The 16,619-nt window shown below is 44.3% G+C and overlaps 1 protein-coding gene across 1 annotated transcript; it reads right to left on the bottom strand.

The window, feature by feature from the left end:
• Positions 1 to 4,853: 4,853 nt before the first annotated feature.
• On the bottom strand, positions 4,854 to 15,890 carry LOC146186657 (uncharacterized). The gene is made up of 4 exons (XM_084608075.1): positions 15,712 to 15,890; positions 8,556 to 8,709; positions 5,725 to 5,884; positions 4,854 to 5,104 (listed from the first exon to the last, which is right to left on the bottom strand). The coding sequence occupies exons 1-4, from the start codon at positions 15,888 to 15,890 to the stop codon at positions 4,854 to 4,856; spliced, it is 744 nt and encodes a 247-aa protein (XP_084464201.1).
• Between the last annotated feature and the right edge of the window lie 729 nt (positions 15,891 to 16,619).

The raw sequence follows: 16,619 nt of genomic DNA, 5'->3' as shown, positions 1-16,619 counted from the left end.
GGCGACCTTCTCGTACCTTGGCCCAGACTCACCCCGTCGCTCGCCCTCTCTGCGATACTCTCTCGCGCGGTTGTCTTCTTGGGTACCGCGACGAGAAGCGTATTCGTCTGCTAGTTCAGCGGCATTTTGCACTGTCTTCACCGCATCGGATCTGGTATGGTGCGGAAGAATTGCTCCAAGCACATGCTTTCTAGGACACTATCATGGCCACCATAGACGTCTGCACTCTTCAGCCACTCTACCAAATTAATCTTTAGATTGTAGCCAAATTCCTGGTACATTTCTGCTTGCCATTTTGTTCCTTTACGGAACCTTTGACGGAACGCTTCGGGTGACAAACGATATCTCTTTAGAAGGCTCGCTTTTATTTGACCCTAATTGTCAGAGCCTTCCTGGCTCATTCTGGCAATTACATCAGCGACCTGACACGGCAACAAAGGCAATAGGTGCTGCGGCCAAGAGTCTTTTGTTGATTCCCTTTTTTTGCAAGTCCACTCAAAGTTCACGAGAAACAGACCAATGTCCTCACCAAGCTGAAAAGATTGCATCAGATCTTTGATCTTAATATTGCCCCCGTCTCCAACGCTAATTGCCTGAGGAGCAGCAAGACGTGCTTCAGCCTTCTTCATTTCAAGTTCTAACCGCTTCATCTCAATGTCCTGTTCGCGGCCCTTGTCGTCTGCACGACGTTTCTCTTCGTCGGCCTAACGTTTCTCTTCTTCCTCTTTCTTTCCCCGTTCCTTAATTAGCTTCCAGTATTCAATGACCTCATCGTCGTCTGCTTGCAGAGCGAGAATGGCATTGATAAGTTGAGGCTTTCGCACGGCCTTTCCCGTTTCCACCCCCAACTCTTTACACTTCAATAGCAATTGAGGCTGTAGGTCCAGGATGAGCTGACACTATGTTAAGCGGGGATCCAGGCACTGGTAGCGGGCACTGGTAGCGAGACGAACCGGAGTGGTCGTGGCTTAACTCTTAGTCAGCTGGTCCGCAAAAGCACTTCCTCTTCTTCCTTCTTGGCTATCTGTCCGTTTACTAAGAACTTCTTCTTTACACTTTAGACTTTCCCCAATTGTTCCTTGTCGAGACAGGTCACAAACACCACGCTCTGCCTCCGATAATGGATTCAATTGCCAGCTCCGACACGTACTTCGAGAGCCTGGTAAATCTCAAAGGGAAAACGTCACTCACCAAGCTGTAATCATGGGGCTCTGATGCATGGTGATCCCTCCGCTGCCAGCCAGATTGTTGTGCCCAAGCGGTGGTTCGGGATCGAAGCTGCAAGGAGCTGGGCCTTTCGTGCGCTGTGTAGTAGTTGCTGATTTGATATTAGACTGAACTTTGTTACTGCAACTTTGAAGTTTAGGGGATTCGAATAAAAGTGAAGAAATCACACGCGGACAAAAACTGTTTAACCGTAACAAAAACACTGGCTATATTGAGCAAAGTTTGCACGCGTCTTTCTCCGACGAAGAGTGCGTTCCGCACTGTCCCGTCCCCTCTTCTCTCACTCTCTCTCTCTCGGCCAGTCGTTCAGAGCAAGACTCGCACCCCGCACGTGCGCACAGCCTCCTCGTCGCCGGCCCAGGCCCCTCCTTCTCCTCAGCGGGGTGCCACTCCGACCTTTGTTTCCAATCGTGCGTTCCCCGGTCGTTCCCAGAAAGTGGACCATGCCGTCTTCGGTTTGTAACTTGAAACCTAGGAACGCGCTGACATTTGCTGGCTGTTCTTTCGGGAGCAAGAGCTCCACATTTCTTCTCTGCTTTGTGCTCAGATTTATGGCCCTTTTTCGTTTCTGAAGTCGAGCTATGGGATTGTCGGTTCTTTTTCTTTTTCTTTATATATTCTTTACATCCTCCCCCCAAAATGAGTGAAACTCATTTTACGCGCGTTTCCAAGGGATATAGGAGCTGCACCGGTCTCCTTATGATGGCCCCGGGTGGCATCTTTCTCTTCTTTCATGCCTCTCGTGAGGCAGTCCGCTGGGTAACTGTTTCCCGCGCAATGCCGCCATCTCTCCGGGTTGGTTGCAGTTTGTATCTCTCTCACTCTGTTTTTCACGAATGGTTTCCAATTTTTCGCGGTACTTCTAATCCAGGGAAGCGTAATCATCGAGTCAGTCGAAAAGAATACTTTCATTTGGTGGTCAATTGCTCCTTGTAAGTAGGTGGCCCTGCGTCATCCAATTACAGCTGCCATCAGCTCCAACCGAGGCAGCGACAAGGCTTTCAGAGGCGCCATACGTGACTTGGCAAGGATGAGGTTGACGCTCACCGTTTCGTTGTCTTCTCCAATGCGGAGGTAGGAACAGCACCCGTAGGCCGTCGGGCTTGCGTCGCAAAAAATGTGGAGCTGCCAGGAAACTTGGTCGTTCTGTACGATGCAACGTGGGAAGGAAATTTGTCTCAGATTGGCGAGGTCTAAACACCAACTTCTCCATTCCACTTCCAAATCGCTCAGTAATTGGTCATCCCACTCGATACCTCTCTCCCGTAGCCTTTGAAAGGACCAGCGCTGGCGTTACATTGGTAAAAAACGGCACGAAAGTCGGACCGTCATTGGCATTTAGGCCAAAAGAGACTTTTTCCAACCTTGGGCCGACGTTCATGCCACGATTGGACCGCTCTCCAGCCTACATTTGTCCGACATTATGCCATGATTGAACCACTGTACTGCCCATATATTCATGTTGGCCCGCCGTTCACCCATGATTGAACCACTGTACTGCCCATATATTCATGTTGGCCCGCCGTTCACCCATGATTAAGCCAGTGTTATGCCGATGTGATAACATTGGCCCGACATTCATGCCATGATTGAACCTGCATTCAGCCAGTCTACTAAAAGTGGACATGCCACAATTAGACAATTGTTTAGCCTATCTGTTAAAGCTGGCCCAGAATTCAGGCCATGCATTTTCAGTGCATTCCAGCTAATATTTGCATTATACAAGCCACATGCTTTACTACTGCCAAACTGCACAATTTATATACACATGCATAAAATGAGGCGCAACAAAAATCAAAGTGTTATCATTTATTTAAAAATAACATATTGTTAGAGTTTATTTACAGAGCGATTCTGCACCTTAGCCTGATGTGCTAAGTAACAGATGGTGAGCTTCTTCTTCTTCTTTCTCTATCCCGGAGAGCCTCTTTTTGCACTTCCTTCTCCTCTTCTGTGCGCATCCCTGACATTTCCCCCTTGGCAGACGAAGCCCCTGGGCTGTCAGAGTCCCGAGCGAGAGTGGCAGCGCTTCATTCTTGCGACATGAACTACCTGTGTACATTCTTGCGACATGAACTACCTGTGAACTACATGAACTACTTCCTCTTTGCATCATATCACGGACCTGTTCGTCAATTATCTTACGTTCTGAAGGTGAAACACGGTATGGTGTCTGTCTAATCGGGTGTGCAGATCCAGTGTCGATCATGTGATGGGTGCGGGAAGGCGGAATCGGTGGTGGCTGATCTCGAGCAAAGTCGAACACGTCCGCATGTTTCATAAGAACCTCCATCAATATTCGCTGGTCGTTGGTGGGTAGCGATTCATTTATCATAGACTTAAACTGGGAATCAGCATGATCGGGACGTCTAGTTGAACGAGCAACGCCTTCATTGAACGCGGCGATGTGCATAGAAAGGCGTTCTTCAAAGTCGGCGAGTTTGAAACCACGCGGCAATACGGCGGGTTCATTGGTATGGTTGACAGTCCAAAGCGTGGTACGGCCCTCGTTCACTCGAACAACGCTGCGGGGCACCAACACACTCTTTTTGGCACCGGAAAGGGAAGTGGGTTCCACCAGAGCGTCGAAGGCATTGGGAACCGCACCCGAAGACACAACTGGGACGAAGATGGCGGACATCGCCGGAACGACGGTACCTTCGAAGACAGAAAACACTTGGACCGCCCGCGGCGATTCTTCTATGAGGGCCGATCGAAGGCTGGGGCTTATTGATATCTCGCCACTGTTGAAGTCGAGAGTTGCGCCACACTGCTGTAAAAAGTCAACTCCTAGAATAACGTCGTGCGTAGAGCGAGGGAGCACCGTAAATTCAGTTCTAAACTCGTGTCCAGCCATCGCTACATTTACATAACAAATACCAAGCGGAACCAACGATTCTCCCCCTACACCTCGAAATATGACAGTTCTATCCCAGCCAAACATAATTTTGCGGTCGAGACGGTTCTTAAAATCTAAGCTCATCACGGAAACTGTAGCACCAGTATCCACTAAGGCCATAACACAAACACCATCCACTGACACTTCCAAGCGGTTCTTCAGCATAACGACCGGTAGAGGAATTGGCAATATCGATGACCTGGCGACCGCACCTCCATCGGCCGCACACGCTAGTTTCCCGGTGGCGGAGAAGAACGGCGGGGAGAAGGCGATTGTCGGGAGCGGCGGGCAGGAGGAGTCAGGCTGCGATCAGAAACTGGCGAGTCGTTGCGTGGTGGTACGTAGCGGTAGGAGCCCGAAGGAGGGGGATAGGTCGGGTCATGGACTTCTGGGCTCAGAGTAGAACGAAGATTTGTCCATTGGCACTGGTAGCGTGGTGGCGGGTTCCGGCGGCGGCAGAATCTGGATATGTGGCCAAGCATACCACAGCGGTAACAGACGGGTGGTTCACGAGCACGGTCCAAATAATAGCCCTCGGTAACAGGATCGCAGCGATCAGCAAAGTCCAGCCGCTGGGGTTGTTGCGGAGGAGGTGGCGCCCTGTAGTGGGAACGAGCTAGGGGAGCAGGGCCATATGAGTCGTTTCGGTGGTCACGGACGGGAGGAGGAGCGGTAGAACACCAAGAAGAGCGCTGGCACACCGGGTAGAGGCCACTCATGAGCAGCCTCAGGTGCCAGCAGGGCCCTGCAGGGCAGCACTGGAGGTGTGGGCCGGGTGAGGCAGTGAGGGTGCCGTACTGGACGTCGCCGAAGCACAGGGGTTCGGTGTGGTTGCCAGGCTGGCGGCAGAACTTGTATTTAGTGTTTCGGCAAAGCGCCGCTTTCTACCGTCACCACGGTCCACTGACCCTGGCAACCACTTCTTAATGAAGCCGTGCGCTTCAGCAACATCCACGCCTGTCTTTTGGCAGATAACATCTGCACAAGATAAATGGACATTTTAGGCCAACAGGAACACTTTGTTGGCTCACAGAAATCAAGCTTATTTCACTGAAAGAAAAACAGAAGAATAAAAGGTAGCGCAAAAGGACGAGGAACCAGCCCAGCAACAAGTTTTATTGAAAAAAACAGAAGAGGACACACAAGTAAATGTTACACGGAATGGGCCTCATAATTCAAGGACTATAGGCAACCAAATGCAACTTTAGAAAAAGCTCTCGCAAGAAAGCTCTTCTAACCAACTGTATATAGCTACTATGACACTATGGTCCACCTTTCAAGGACTAGAGGGGGAACACAAATAGCTGGCCAGTGCAACATGACTGCAATGCTGCGAGAAAAGATGGACTTGACTGGTTTGAGGGCTTTTTCAAAATACATCTGCTGTTCATTCCTTAGATGCCCACTGAGGAAAACTGCAACCAGCCCCACAAACAATTGCAGTAACAAAATATTCATCTGTTATAAAAAAGAAGTCGTAAGCTGGGTAAAGTGGTAACAGATTTTACAGATGAAAACAAAGTGCAGCAAAGCCTGTTACATGTGCTTTCGCTCATGTTTTAAAATTAAAAGCTACTGTAATTAATAAAAAAATATACCTGTGACCACGTTGCACAATCTAAGGCCGATAAAGGAAAGTTTTCCTTTCCGGCCGTGCAGACTGTACAGGCGTTGTACGGACACCCCCATGATGGCGGTCATGGCGTTGGCCGCCACCTCCTTTAGCCCTTTTCCCCCCAGGCGGAGCAGCTGCTGTCGCTGAAAAGAAAGAAAATCATAGTTGCGAAAATGCTATTAGACATAAAATAACAAGTACTGTTAGTTTATTTCTGAATAGAATAACTGAGATAACTGTGTGACCAATTGTCAGCAGCTCATACAATTGTGCCTGCTATTTAATGCATCATTCTTGTATGATGCAACAGCTCTCTACCACTGCAAACAAAGACATTTTTTTTTCTAATTTGCTAGGAGCAGACAAATTTAGGTGCTGAGCAAAAGTGGTCGCTGTTATCATGTTATAACTTGAGGCTTTTAGCAGATATGTGTGCTGGATGTATTTGGGCTGCAGTCCCTAAGGAATTCGGGCTAAGAGCATGCTGTAGAAGAGGGGTTTGCAAATTTTAACCATCTGGAATCCTTAACGTGCACTGACATCGCACAGCACACGTGCACCTTGCTTTTCACCTCCATGGAAAAGTGGTTGCTGCAGCCAGGTTTGAACTCTTTTTGGGTTCAGCAGTTGAGTGACTGAGCCGCTGCCACGGGGCCCATTATCCCGAAACTGAGCATGATCTAATATTATGTACCCCAAGAACATGAGTAAAGCTGCATGCCTAGCAACCACTTTTCTTTAAGCAGTCTTAACATTCCTGTTTTTGGCAGCAGATCAAGTAATGAAAGAAAGCATGATATGGGCAAGAGAGGAAAAAGTGGGGATAAAAAACAGCTCGAAAACAAGGACTTGACACCACAACATAAACAAAACACAGGGCTGTGAACTCATGGGCTGTGCATGAGCTCCCACATGAAGACAGCGTACAGTTCCGTGACCTAAGAATTTCAATTTTGAAAGGGCACATATGTTGGATGTATAATCCTAGATCACAAAAGGCACTCCTCCCCTATAGTAGTGCTCATTGGAAGGTAGTAAAATGAGCAGTTGCCATGAATTGCCTCAATTACACGTTGGAAAAATCATGTTGTCATCAAATATCTCAGAGCGTTAAAATACAAGCACAGCGTTTGCACATGTCCGGCTATCCTCCAGATACTAAGCAGTTGCAGACAGCCTGCTAAAAAAGAAAAAGATCAGTAAAAAGCAAGATAAGCAAGATCAGAGGCTGACAACACAAGTCATTTCGTGCATTCGCAAAGTATCCCATAATTTAAGAAGGTTGCAAAAAGATACAATGTAAACATGCTCTTCTCTGCATCAAGTAGGCTCTAAAAAATTTGTCCAATGATGATGAAAGAGCAAAAGCCGCATTGTAGTATCAAGCACCAACTCTGGTTCACCCGGTGCACTACAAAGGTAGTTTACAGTGTTCCACTCACTTGTAATAGAGTTTACATTGGTCAAACAGGACACTGTTTTAATGAGAGAGCCAGGGAGCAATATGATTAAGTCAAAGACGGTAAAGGGAGTAATCTTGCCACTGAATGCAGAAACTGTAAGTGTAAGCTAATTTTTCGAAAAACCAAGTTTCTTGGGTGCGAGAAAGATCAGACTGAAAGAGATATTGTTGAGGTATATCATATCAGAAAAGCGGGAGATCAATGTGTCAGCCCCCCTCATTGTTTCTGTATGATAATGAAATGGCCTTTCAGGACAAACACGGTTGACTACCACATGGCAATAACAGCACAATACTTAAGCTTTTTTTATTTTATATAAAATTTAGTTGGAAGTTCCTCCTGTTGTGTGTTTCTTCATGTCCTCATTTTTTTCGTGCTGTGAGCACTATACGTTGATGAATCAACATCAACGGGCCCAAACATCAGTGTTGTTGCACAGTTTGGTGGTATAGTGTCAAAAGCGGTTTGAGACCATATACAAGACCATGTAGTAGTATCAATTCCTGAAATGAAAATGTAATTGCCAAAAGCCCTGCAGCACGAGCAATTGTAATGCTTCCTGAAGCAAAACTGAAACTTTATGCATTAGACATGCAGGAGTGTCGCTGCAGATGTGACACCCACTGCGGACATGTTGCAGTGCTCAGTTCAAACTGCAAGCACTTTTGCATCAGATTTACATGGAAAGAAAAGGACAGTAATAGCCAAATGTGTAGACGTTACTTTCTTAGAGCAATAAAGAGAAATAAAGCACAGTTCGAATTTAGTGCCATGGTCACTGCAACAAGCCTCAGCAAACGTTGCCATCCTCACTGAGCTTCCACGCCTCTTACAATAATTTCCATTTTCAAGTGAAAACGTGTGTAATTTCCTCATTCTGCAGTGCTTTTGAAACTTGTTTATTGAAAAAAAGTATGGCACGATTGATGGAATTGAACTCCCCACTGCCACTAACCACCAAATCGCAATTAAATTAAAGATTTAATAACTGAGTTTAGTTAACCATGTAATTACTAAAGTTTAGCCGTACATTGTGCCTGTTGCATCAGGAAATGCGTTCCTACAATCTATTTTTTCTAGCCTCCCCTTATTCAGAATTTTTGAAAATGTTCACTGAAGCACCCAGTAATCTGTATATGCAGCTTTCATGCACAAGATATTTACATTAATAAAACATGCAGAAGTGACAACATACTCAAGCAAATCAGTAAGAATTATGAATATGATGAGCATGTTATCCACAGAGCATGGCATGCACCTTTTTCACAAACATCTGAATTACTTTATATTGCAAACCCTGACTAGGTACTCCTTTTTCTCAGTTCAGAATTATTAAAAAGCATTAGATTACCAGTGCAGCTGCCACACCATCATCTTGCAAGGCAGCGTCGGCTGCCTCCAGCTCCTCTGTAGTGTAGGCGGGCAGAGCAAGGGCGGGAGGAGGTGCTGGTGGGGAGACTGGCTGCGCAGTGCCTGCAAAATCCTCAGGACCCTGAGCACTGCAGCTGTAATTGAAGCAATCAATAATAAATTCAGTGAGAGTACAGCTTCCTAAGGCCGATAGCATCACTTATGCCCTAGGCACCAATAAAACAGTATGAGTGTAAATAGCAAGAAGCAACATGCTGCTTATGCCCCTAACTTTCTACAACTTTCACAGAGACACTCATAACACATGCATCTATTCCTTGCCAGCCTAATGTAAAAGTTATAAATGTCATCACACTGATGAACACTTAGGTCAAACAGAGCTCCTCTACGTGTGACAGATAGCAAAAGAGCTGCGATATTGTTCTGCAAATGCCTCCTCAGTCTGGGCTTCTGCCAATGGTTATGGCACTTCAGAAGCATTTCCACTGCTACTGCATTGCAGAAAGGATTAATGTATTCTTCTACTGTCATGAGAAGCACATGCTAATAGGGAGTCAGAAAGCAGAGCAGGCTTTCGGCTGTAATTTAGCTTTGCATCATTTGAAAAGTGTTTTTCATGACAAGATGATATTAGAAAAATTCTGGAGGTAGGAGTCTGTTCTGTGTAACTACAAGTACTTTTGGGAGCTAATGCATTACACTTGCTGCAGCAAAGATCTCTATTGCACTGTTGTCCTTGGCTGATAAACAAAATGCAACAAAAAGGTGAATCATGTGTCAAGTTCCACATCAGAGGACAAAGTAAAGATTAAATCCAAGATGAGCCCACCACCATGTGGACGTAAATAAATACAGGAAATATATAAGATACAATAACATTAGCTCTTGGGCCAGTTGGTGCATGTTGAACATAATTACAGGGGTGCCAGCGGAAACACAAAGGTGCGTACACAAGAACGAAGAGGTAGCTACAGACGGATGCTGGACTATCAACTGTGGTTTATTGAAGAAGCATTGCCGCACAAAAATACACATCCGACACATGCGCATCTGCAGCACCACCGCAGATGCGCATGCGTCAGATGTGTGTTTTTGTGCTGTAGCTACCTCTTCGTTCTTGTGTACGCATCTTTGTGTTTCCGCTGGCACCCCTATATTATGTTCAATATTTCAGATAGGCTTTCTTCATACATCTCTGCACTATCGAACTGCAGACACTGCACACAGTTGCCTATTGCTTATGACAAAAAGGAACAACACAGAATTCTGAAAAAGGAACGCTAAGAAAAATTTGCCACAGTAATTCATCACATTCCAATGCAAAATGCAGTGCATAAAGGGTGATGCACAGTAACATGTTTCAAAGGCTAGGAGCTACACTATAGTCATCTGCAATATTACTAAACAGAAAATTTAGTTCTGATCAGACCTCTAAGCAGGTAATCTTGTTTTGCATACCTTTTACCAAGTAACTGCGCAAGCTGCAAGGTACCACTCCTAGGCTTTCTTTTTGTTTATGCACTAATCAGGGGTTCTCAAACTGGGTTCTGCAGAGCTCAGGGGTTCCACGAGCTTCTACTGCCAAAGAGCAAAAGTATGCCTATGCCGCACTGATGCCGAAGCAGGGGGCAGCCAATAACCTGTGAGCTGCTGCGTGATTCTATGCACAGTCCAGCTGGGTTGGACACGAGAATTGAATGTAGTGCTGGTCTTGTAACTAGTTTACTGTTTCTAGTTTTGCCATCTGGATTTTGCTTATAGTTTCCAGTATAAGTGAGAGGTAGGCATTGAATAAAAAGGTAGTTGCCAAAAGCAAGAATACAAACAAGTGCTTACAAAAGTGAACTAAACAACAAAAAAAACAGGGTGGGTTCATGATCAAGCAACACCAGATGATAGCGATTTGAGAAGGAGGTGGGGGGGCAAATATATTGCATGCCAACTGGGATTTGCGAAGACTCCCTTTTAATATCTCCTGTTCCACGAATATGCTGGCAACATTTAAATGAAGTATTCCATCACAATGGCATAAAGCAGACATATGCCTCAAACGATGCCCAAATATTAATCCACAAGCTAACTCGCTGGAAAATCAGCTTGAAACAACTGCCTCTTTCAAACAGCAAACTTTTGCCAGCATATATGTCAAACATGATCATCTAGTGACTCATTGTTGCCATCTGTCAGCAAGATAAACATGACGTCATACATGGCATACAGTCCTATGTGAGACGCTCTGAGAGTATTAGAATAAATAGTGCAAGCATTTTTGTGTGCACTAAATGAAACCATTTTGTGGTAAACACTGTTCAGCTTATTGCCACTTTAAGTTGAAGTATGCAAATAAAAATGAAATTTTAAGTCAGAAAATGTGGCACCATCTCTATAAAGCGGGCTGTTTTTTGCCGACCAACTGAAATTTCTTGCTAGGCACAGGCGAATGTTTGAGAAATAAAAAAGGTCGTAATTATTGCTTATCACACATAAATCTTGCTGTATGCAAGAAAAGATGAATGGCAGCGGATGCTGCAGAAGGTGGTTAGACTGCTGAGATCTTTCCTAAATGAGAGCGTGCCACCCTGTTGGTTTTGGGTACCTTATAAGGGAGTGCACAGGGGCTGCATGATGTCCAAATTAATTTTCTTCCACATTTTACACTCCATCTGAGGCACTGCATTCGCTTCCAGCTAATGAACTTTTAAGATACTATCAAAGACAACAAAAGTTAAAATATGAGCCCCTTTGACCTGTATGCCCCTGGAAGTGAATAAATTATTCTGCAAGAAGAAAAAGCACAGAACATGGGACCACTGCACGCAGTACATTATTGGTGATGGCTTTCTGGTGATCGTGGGCAAGAGAGGCAGCAGCAATGCCAGGATCCAAAAGATGACAACAAAAGTTACTAACTACAGCAGCCAGTGCAGTATGAATGACAAAAGCTGAAAGCGAATCGAAATACTAGGTTGTATGTTTTAGCATTACTTTGGTTCAGTAGGGACTGTCTTTGAAGAATACCAGTAAACATTTTCAGAGTTATCACTTTCAAAGAACATAATTTCAGTCTGATCGTGAACTCCGTGTAATACCTTCCTAAATATTTATTCTCTAGATATTTCTGGCAATGCCAACTTCAGTTCACTAGCATAGGATATACTGAGGAAAATAAAATTTGCTGCTTTTTTTTAAGGCTAAACAGGTCTAACCTCTAGCTGAGAGCATTACTTGATAGCAGAGAAATAGGAGTGAAAATCAGACAGGGAAAAATTGGTAAGACAGGACAAACATTTGTCCCATCCTCTCACATTGTCCCCATGCTTGGCTAGCATTCCTGTTTTTTTGCTCTAGGTTATTTTACATTAAAAAAAGAAAACAAAGTGAAAATTTCACCTTCAACAGTCCCACTTTCATTGGCAGCCTCCTCGGAGCTCAGGGCTGCACTTTCCCTGCCGACAGCTTCAGAAAGTGTCACTGCTGGCACTTCAGCGCCTTCATTCAGAGGTGCTGGAACACGAACATCATTAGTGGTAATGCAGGAGGCACGAAAAATAATAAACAAACTGTCCAGATTAAAGGTAGAACGAGAGGAAGAAGATGGTTTACACGGTATGAACGAGCACTGAACAAGGGTAAGTGGAGTACGCCTCAGTTCGCAGGTCGATCCAACGTTTCGATAAGTGGACTTGTCTTCGTCTAGGCGGAGACAAATTCACTTGTCGAAACGTTGGCTCGACCTGCAAACTGAGGTGTACCCCATTTACCCTGTTCAGTGCTCCTTCATACTGTCCAGATTAAAGTGAGGTGGTGCTTTTGTTTGACCATTCTTTGCCAGGTAACAGTAAAAGGCACCTATTTCAAACCCCAAGTTGTGTTAATTTATGCAACCCAGAAAGACAGCAATTCCCAAAATAGACCTCCCAGCTTGAGTCGCATGGAACAGTGGCGCCCGTGCACACGCAACAATCATGCACACTATAGCAGAAGAGTGACTAAGATAAAAAGTCCCCCGTCTGTCAAATATATCCCAGCAACACTGTTTCACTTTTGTTAAATTCACAACATTCTGCCGCTGCCATCAAGAGCCATGGTCCATGCAAGCATTTTTGAAACAGAGCAGTGCCATTTGTGAAGAGGCATTACTGCTACTGTACTGCACTGTGAAAAGGGCTATGCAGGCATCATATTATAGCAATTCTTCAACACTCCTGACATTGTGCACAAAGCAAAGTACTTGATGTAGCCATGGAAAATGATCAATGTTAATAAGTTTTTACCTCTCAAGTACAGACAACCATATTTCTTGCATTCATCACATAAAACTACTGTGATGCAGGAGGTTTTTGGCAGTATATAGTATCATTCAATAATTCGAAAATTTTTCTTGATCCCTTGAAGGCCAAATTAACAAGATATTACTATTTTTTTCCTTATTCAAGGAGCCAAAATCACTCAATACTTAATGAGCATGTGACACGTTTACATCTGGCCATGCTTGCCTAACTCAAGAAATTTAATCATTCCAATTTCAAGCAGTCTACTAGAAATTTCAACACTGCATCTTTACCTCTTGAGTAAACTAAAATTACCCTAGAACTGCGGGCAACTGGCAGTTTGCCAAGAAATGGTTACTGACATCTGTATACTGACATGAGAATATACGGTAAATGTGTTCTATTTCTCTGAGAGTGCAATGAGCTACAGTTTTTTTTTTGCAGCTCTTGCAAGCACCTACTGCCATATATTCACAATCTGAACTAAAATCAAGCTTATAGATTAAATGTCGATGACAATTCATAACATACGAGGTGATGGCAGCTCCACTTCCACGGGCCAATCTTCAATGCCCTCGTTTCCTAAAGAAAGAATTGCACATTAATATCATCTTCAGTATGCAAATAATTTTTTGTTAATTATAACTCCAGGAATTATAATTACCAGAAACTGCTGACGTCTCCACAGCAGATGTAAATTCATATTTTCGCATCTTTTTTTCGGCGCTCTTGTAAGAGCCTGCAAAGAATTAATATGAAATGAATGAAATTTGTACTACACCTGCACTACACCCATGATGATTAGACAACACAGGAAGTGGTTGAGGATTTCTATATTGGACCAAGATAACTGCGTAGGCAAAAAAAGTTTTCTAAGTGACAGGGAGATTGCCTTTCTTGAGAATGCTTGGAGGTTGCATACATATCTGAGTGGGCTTTAGTGTTGTGTTATATGGTTTATCTGCATCAACACTTTCACACCTTTGAGTGTTTCTTTATATACCAAATCATTGGTAAAGAAAACCCTTAATTGTAAGTCAGCGCTTGTCCCGTGCTTTCCTTTCTCTGATCCCTCTTTCTTTTCTTACGCTGTAGTATCATGACCATAGGTTGGTATACAGCTAGTTGGTATAGCTGTGCCAACTAGCATGGCCAACTCAATGTTTTGCTAGGTTTACCTGTTGTAGAACTGGCCATGTTGACTGAAATTTCTGGCATAGCTCACTGCTCATAAACGTTAAAGTTTGAACATTGAAGTGCTGTTTATTTCATTTTCTTAAATGGTTAAGGCACAGACAAGTGCAACTACTTAGGCCATTGCCTCAACGAAGTGGTTTTCGATCAGCCTATGACAGATCAAGCAACCATCTGCTGATCAGCTTCATTGGCATTGCGGGTCTGAAAGCACTAGACTGCTGATAGTGCTGCTGTAGCTGCCGGTATGACGCGGCAGATTGCCGCATAATAAGCTATATGTAAGACATCTATTGCCCAGCCCAACTGATCATGCCTTTATGCCGGCAAAAACACATATTACATTTATTGTTTGCTTGGTAGCAATGTTCGTCAAGCACTCCCCTAAGATGCACACTGCTAATATGGCTAGTCATGTATAAAAATAAAAGAAATCTGTTCTTTGACATATTACCTCATTGCTGACGCTCTGCTGTCTGTCATGACATCTTGTGAGCATTTAATTATGGCGGTCACTCTTAATGGAAGGGGCTTCCTGATCACAATTACATTTCGCATTTTTTAAAATATGCAACAACCCCGGTCATCGAAACTTGGAAGTAGGATCATAGACTTCCATAGAAGCACTAACATGCAATTGGTTGAACGACCTGCCCTTCTTTATAAATTTCATTGATATCATTCCTCAACGCTTGGCCATAACACATACACATCCGAAAGTGCATGATACTGCTGTATGTAAAAGAAGTTCTAGGCTACTTTGCCGAATTAACGCCTGTTCAGCTGCCCTTGTAACTGCAGTCACCAGTCAGTTCAGCCAACAGACTCCATCCATGTTTGAATGCTATTGAAACACTCATGTGGCAGAGGCATTCTTTTATATTTACAATTAAAACGTGTTTCCAATTTCTAGGGTTTAAAAACTATGCAACACATGGCTACGGAGGAGATGGCAGAGAGCCTTCTTCCCAGGCGGTGTTATAGAGGTTGAGAAGGTACTCTTTTGCGTTATCTTTTGCGTTAGCAGAGTAAGTGATTCCATCTTCACCAGGAGCCGACCGAGTGGCGTTAGCAAGAAGTGCAGCTTCAAGCTCGTGTAGTGTAAAAGGGGCATCGAGGTCAATGCTTGCACAGAAGGACAACATTGTGAAAGAACACTAATTTACATCAAGTGGGATAGTTTAACAAGCACTGATACTATATTGCACAAGCACATTCTGCACTGCTCCATTTCACTGCATGCACGTAACACAGGGACTCGTCCCAGCAGCAAAGTGCCTGACGCTTAGCTGCTGCAGCACGCTTACTTAAAACTGGAAGAAAAAAAAACTGAACCGCATTAAACTTTTCTGTCTTAACTGTAATTATTTTGCATGTTGACTCCAGCAGTTACGCTGAAAACTGTAGGACTTCAAGAATAAGGCACTAGTATGTTTCAAAAGTCGCCTTCGATCGGCTTACAGAGAACAGTTCATTCCTCTTTGTTTTTTGATAACTGGCTAAGTGGCTGCTAAATTACAACTTCTTAGTCGCAATTTAGTCACATAGAGTTGAAGGCTCAAAGAATTTCTTAAAGAGCTCTTTACGATTGCTAGCCAGATCATCATCATCTTTACATAGTCTACAATGTGACTATACTTACGGCAAGAGGCAACCACTGTCACTGGGCACCGTGTCCATTGGTGCCCGCTGGCATCTCTATCAGCCTGGCTCTTTGCCAGGCGAATCACTGCCGTTGGGCTGGCCATAGGCCAGAAGCAATGGCTGTCGCCATCAAGCCAGCCCACCGGCACAGCTGCCAAGCTGTCCTCCTCATCTGGGTACTTCACCAATGCGAATGGTTTCGACATGCTGCGTGGAGAAAACAGGACAAAATAATAATAGAGAAGTGTAAAAAACTTTTTGCAGCCCAGTGTCTAAGCCCTACAGCCAAGAGAATTATTGTGATATTCTCTAAGTGCTCCTGTTAGGCTAGCCATAAACTATAGTGCCCCTCTACAACTGACGTCGCTACTCTCACATCCACCTCGTTCTGTGCCGCACCACACTCCTGAACTTTCATCAAAAGCAAGTTGACAGTTACGTGTGTCACAAGTGCTTGCAATCTGGGATTTATTTAAGCAATCTTTCTGCCTGTCGTCATGCGAACGAAATGCACATATCACAGCCAGCATCATAGCATAGAACTTGAATATTGCACTGAGTGCACTTTACCAGGAGCACGGGGATGAAAAAAAAAAGCAAAATGCAAGAAAAGGCCAAACGAGCAAGAGAGACAGGAAACACATTGCTTGAGATTTTCACCCAGTATTTCATGTCACATGTATCCTAACCATGAAAATCAGGTGAAAATTTCCTACTCGTTTCGTGCTGGCTGGGAGCTACTGGTTTGTACTGGTGTCTGCTGAAACCAGCAGACGACCCGATGATCTTCAGTTGGCTTGAAGGTGTACAAAAGCATGCATTTGAGTTTATGCAGTCCCATACAAAAGCTTGTTGCATACACTTACCGCATTTTTACGCATTTCACTAAAAAAAGAAAGAACGAAAACTATGTACCAATATTTAAAACATGGTTC

Source organism: Amblyomma maculatum, chromosome 6 (assembly GCF_055883805.1).
Source record: "Amblyomma maculatum isolate TAMU_Amacu chromosome 6, ASM5588380v1, whole genome shotgun sequence".
Classification (NCBI taxonomy): domain Eukaryota; kingdom Metazoa; phylum Arthropoda; class Arachnida; order Ixodida; family Ixodidae; genus Amblyomma; species Amblyomma maculatum.
Note: the sequence above shows the minus strand (reverse complement) of the source record. Positions and strands in the feature narration are given on the sequence as shown.

Bases quoted from the DNA above. Each gene is read 5' to 3' on its own strand.
- LOC146186657 (XM_084608075.1), bottom strand. From the start codon at position 15,890: ATGTCGAAACCATTCGCATTGGTGAAGTACCCAGATGAGGAGGACAGC. The intron at 8,710-15,711 runs GTGCCCAGTGAC...CTTCAATTACAG, and splicing joins AGCGGGCACCAATGGACACG to CTGCAGTGCTCAGGGTCCTG. The intron at 5,105-5,724 runs GTATATTTTTTT...TATCTTGTGCAG, and splicing joins ATTGTGCAACGTGGTCACAG to ATGTTATCTGCCAAAAGACA.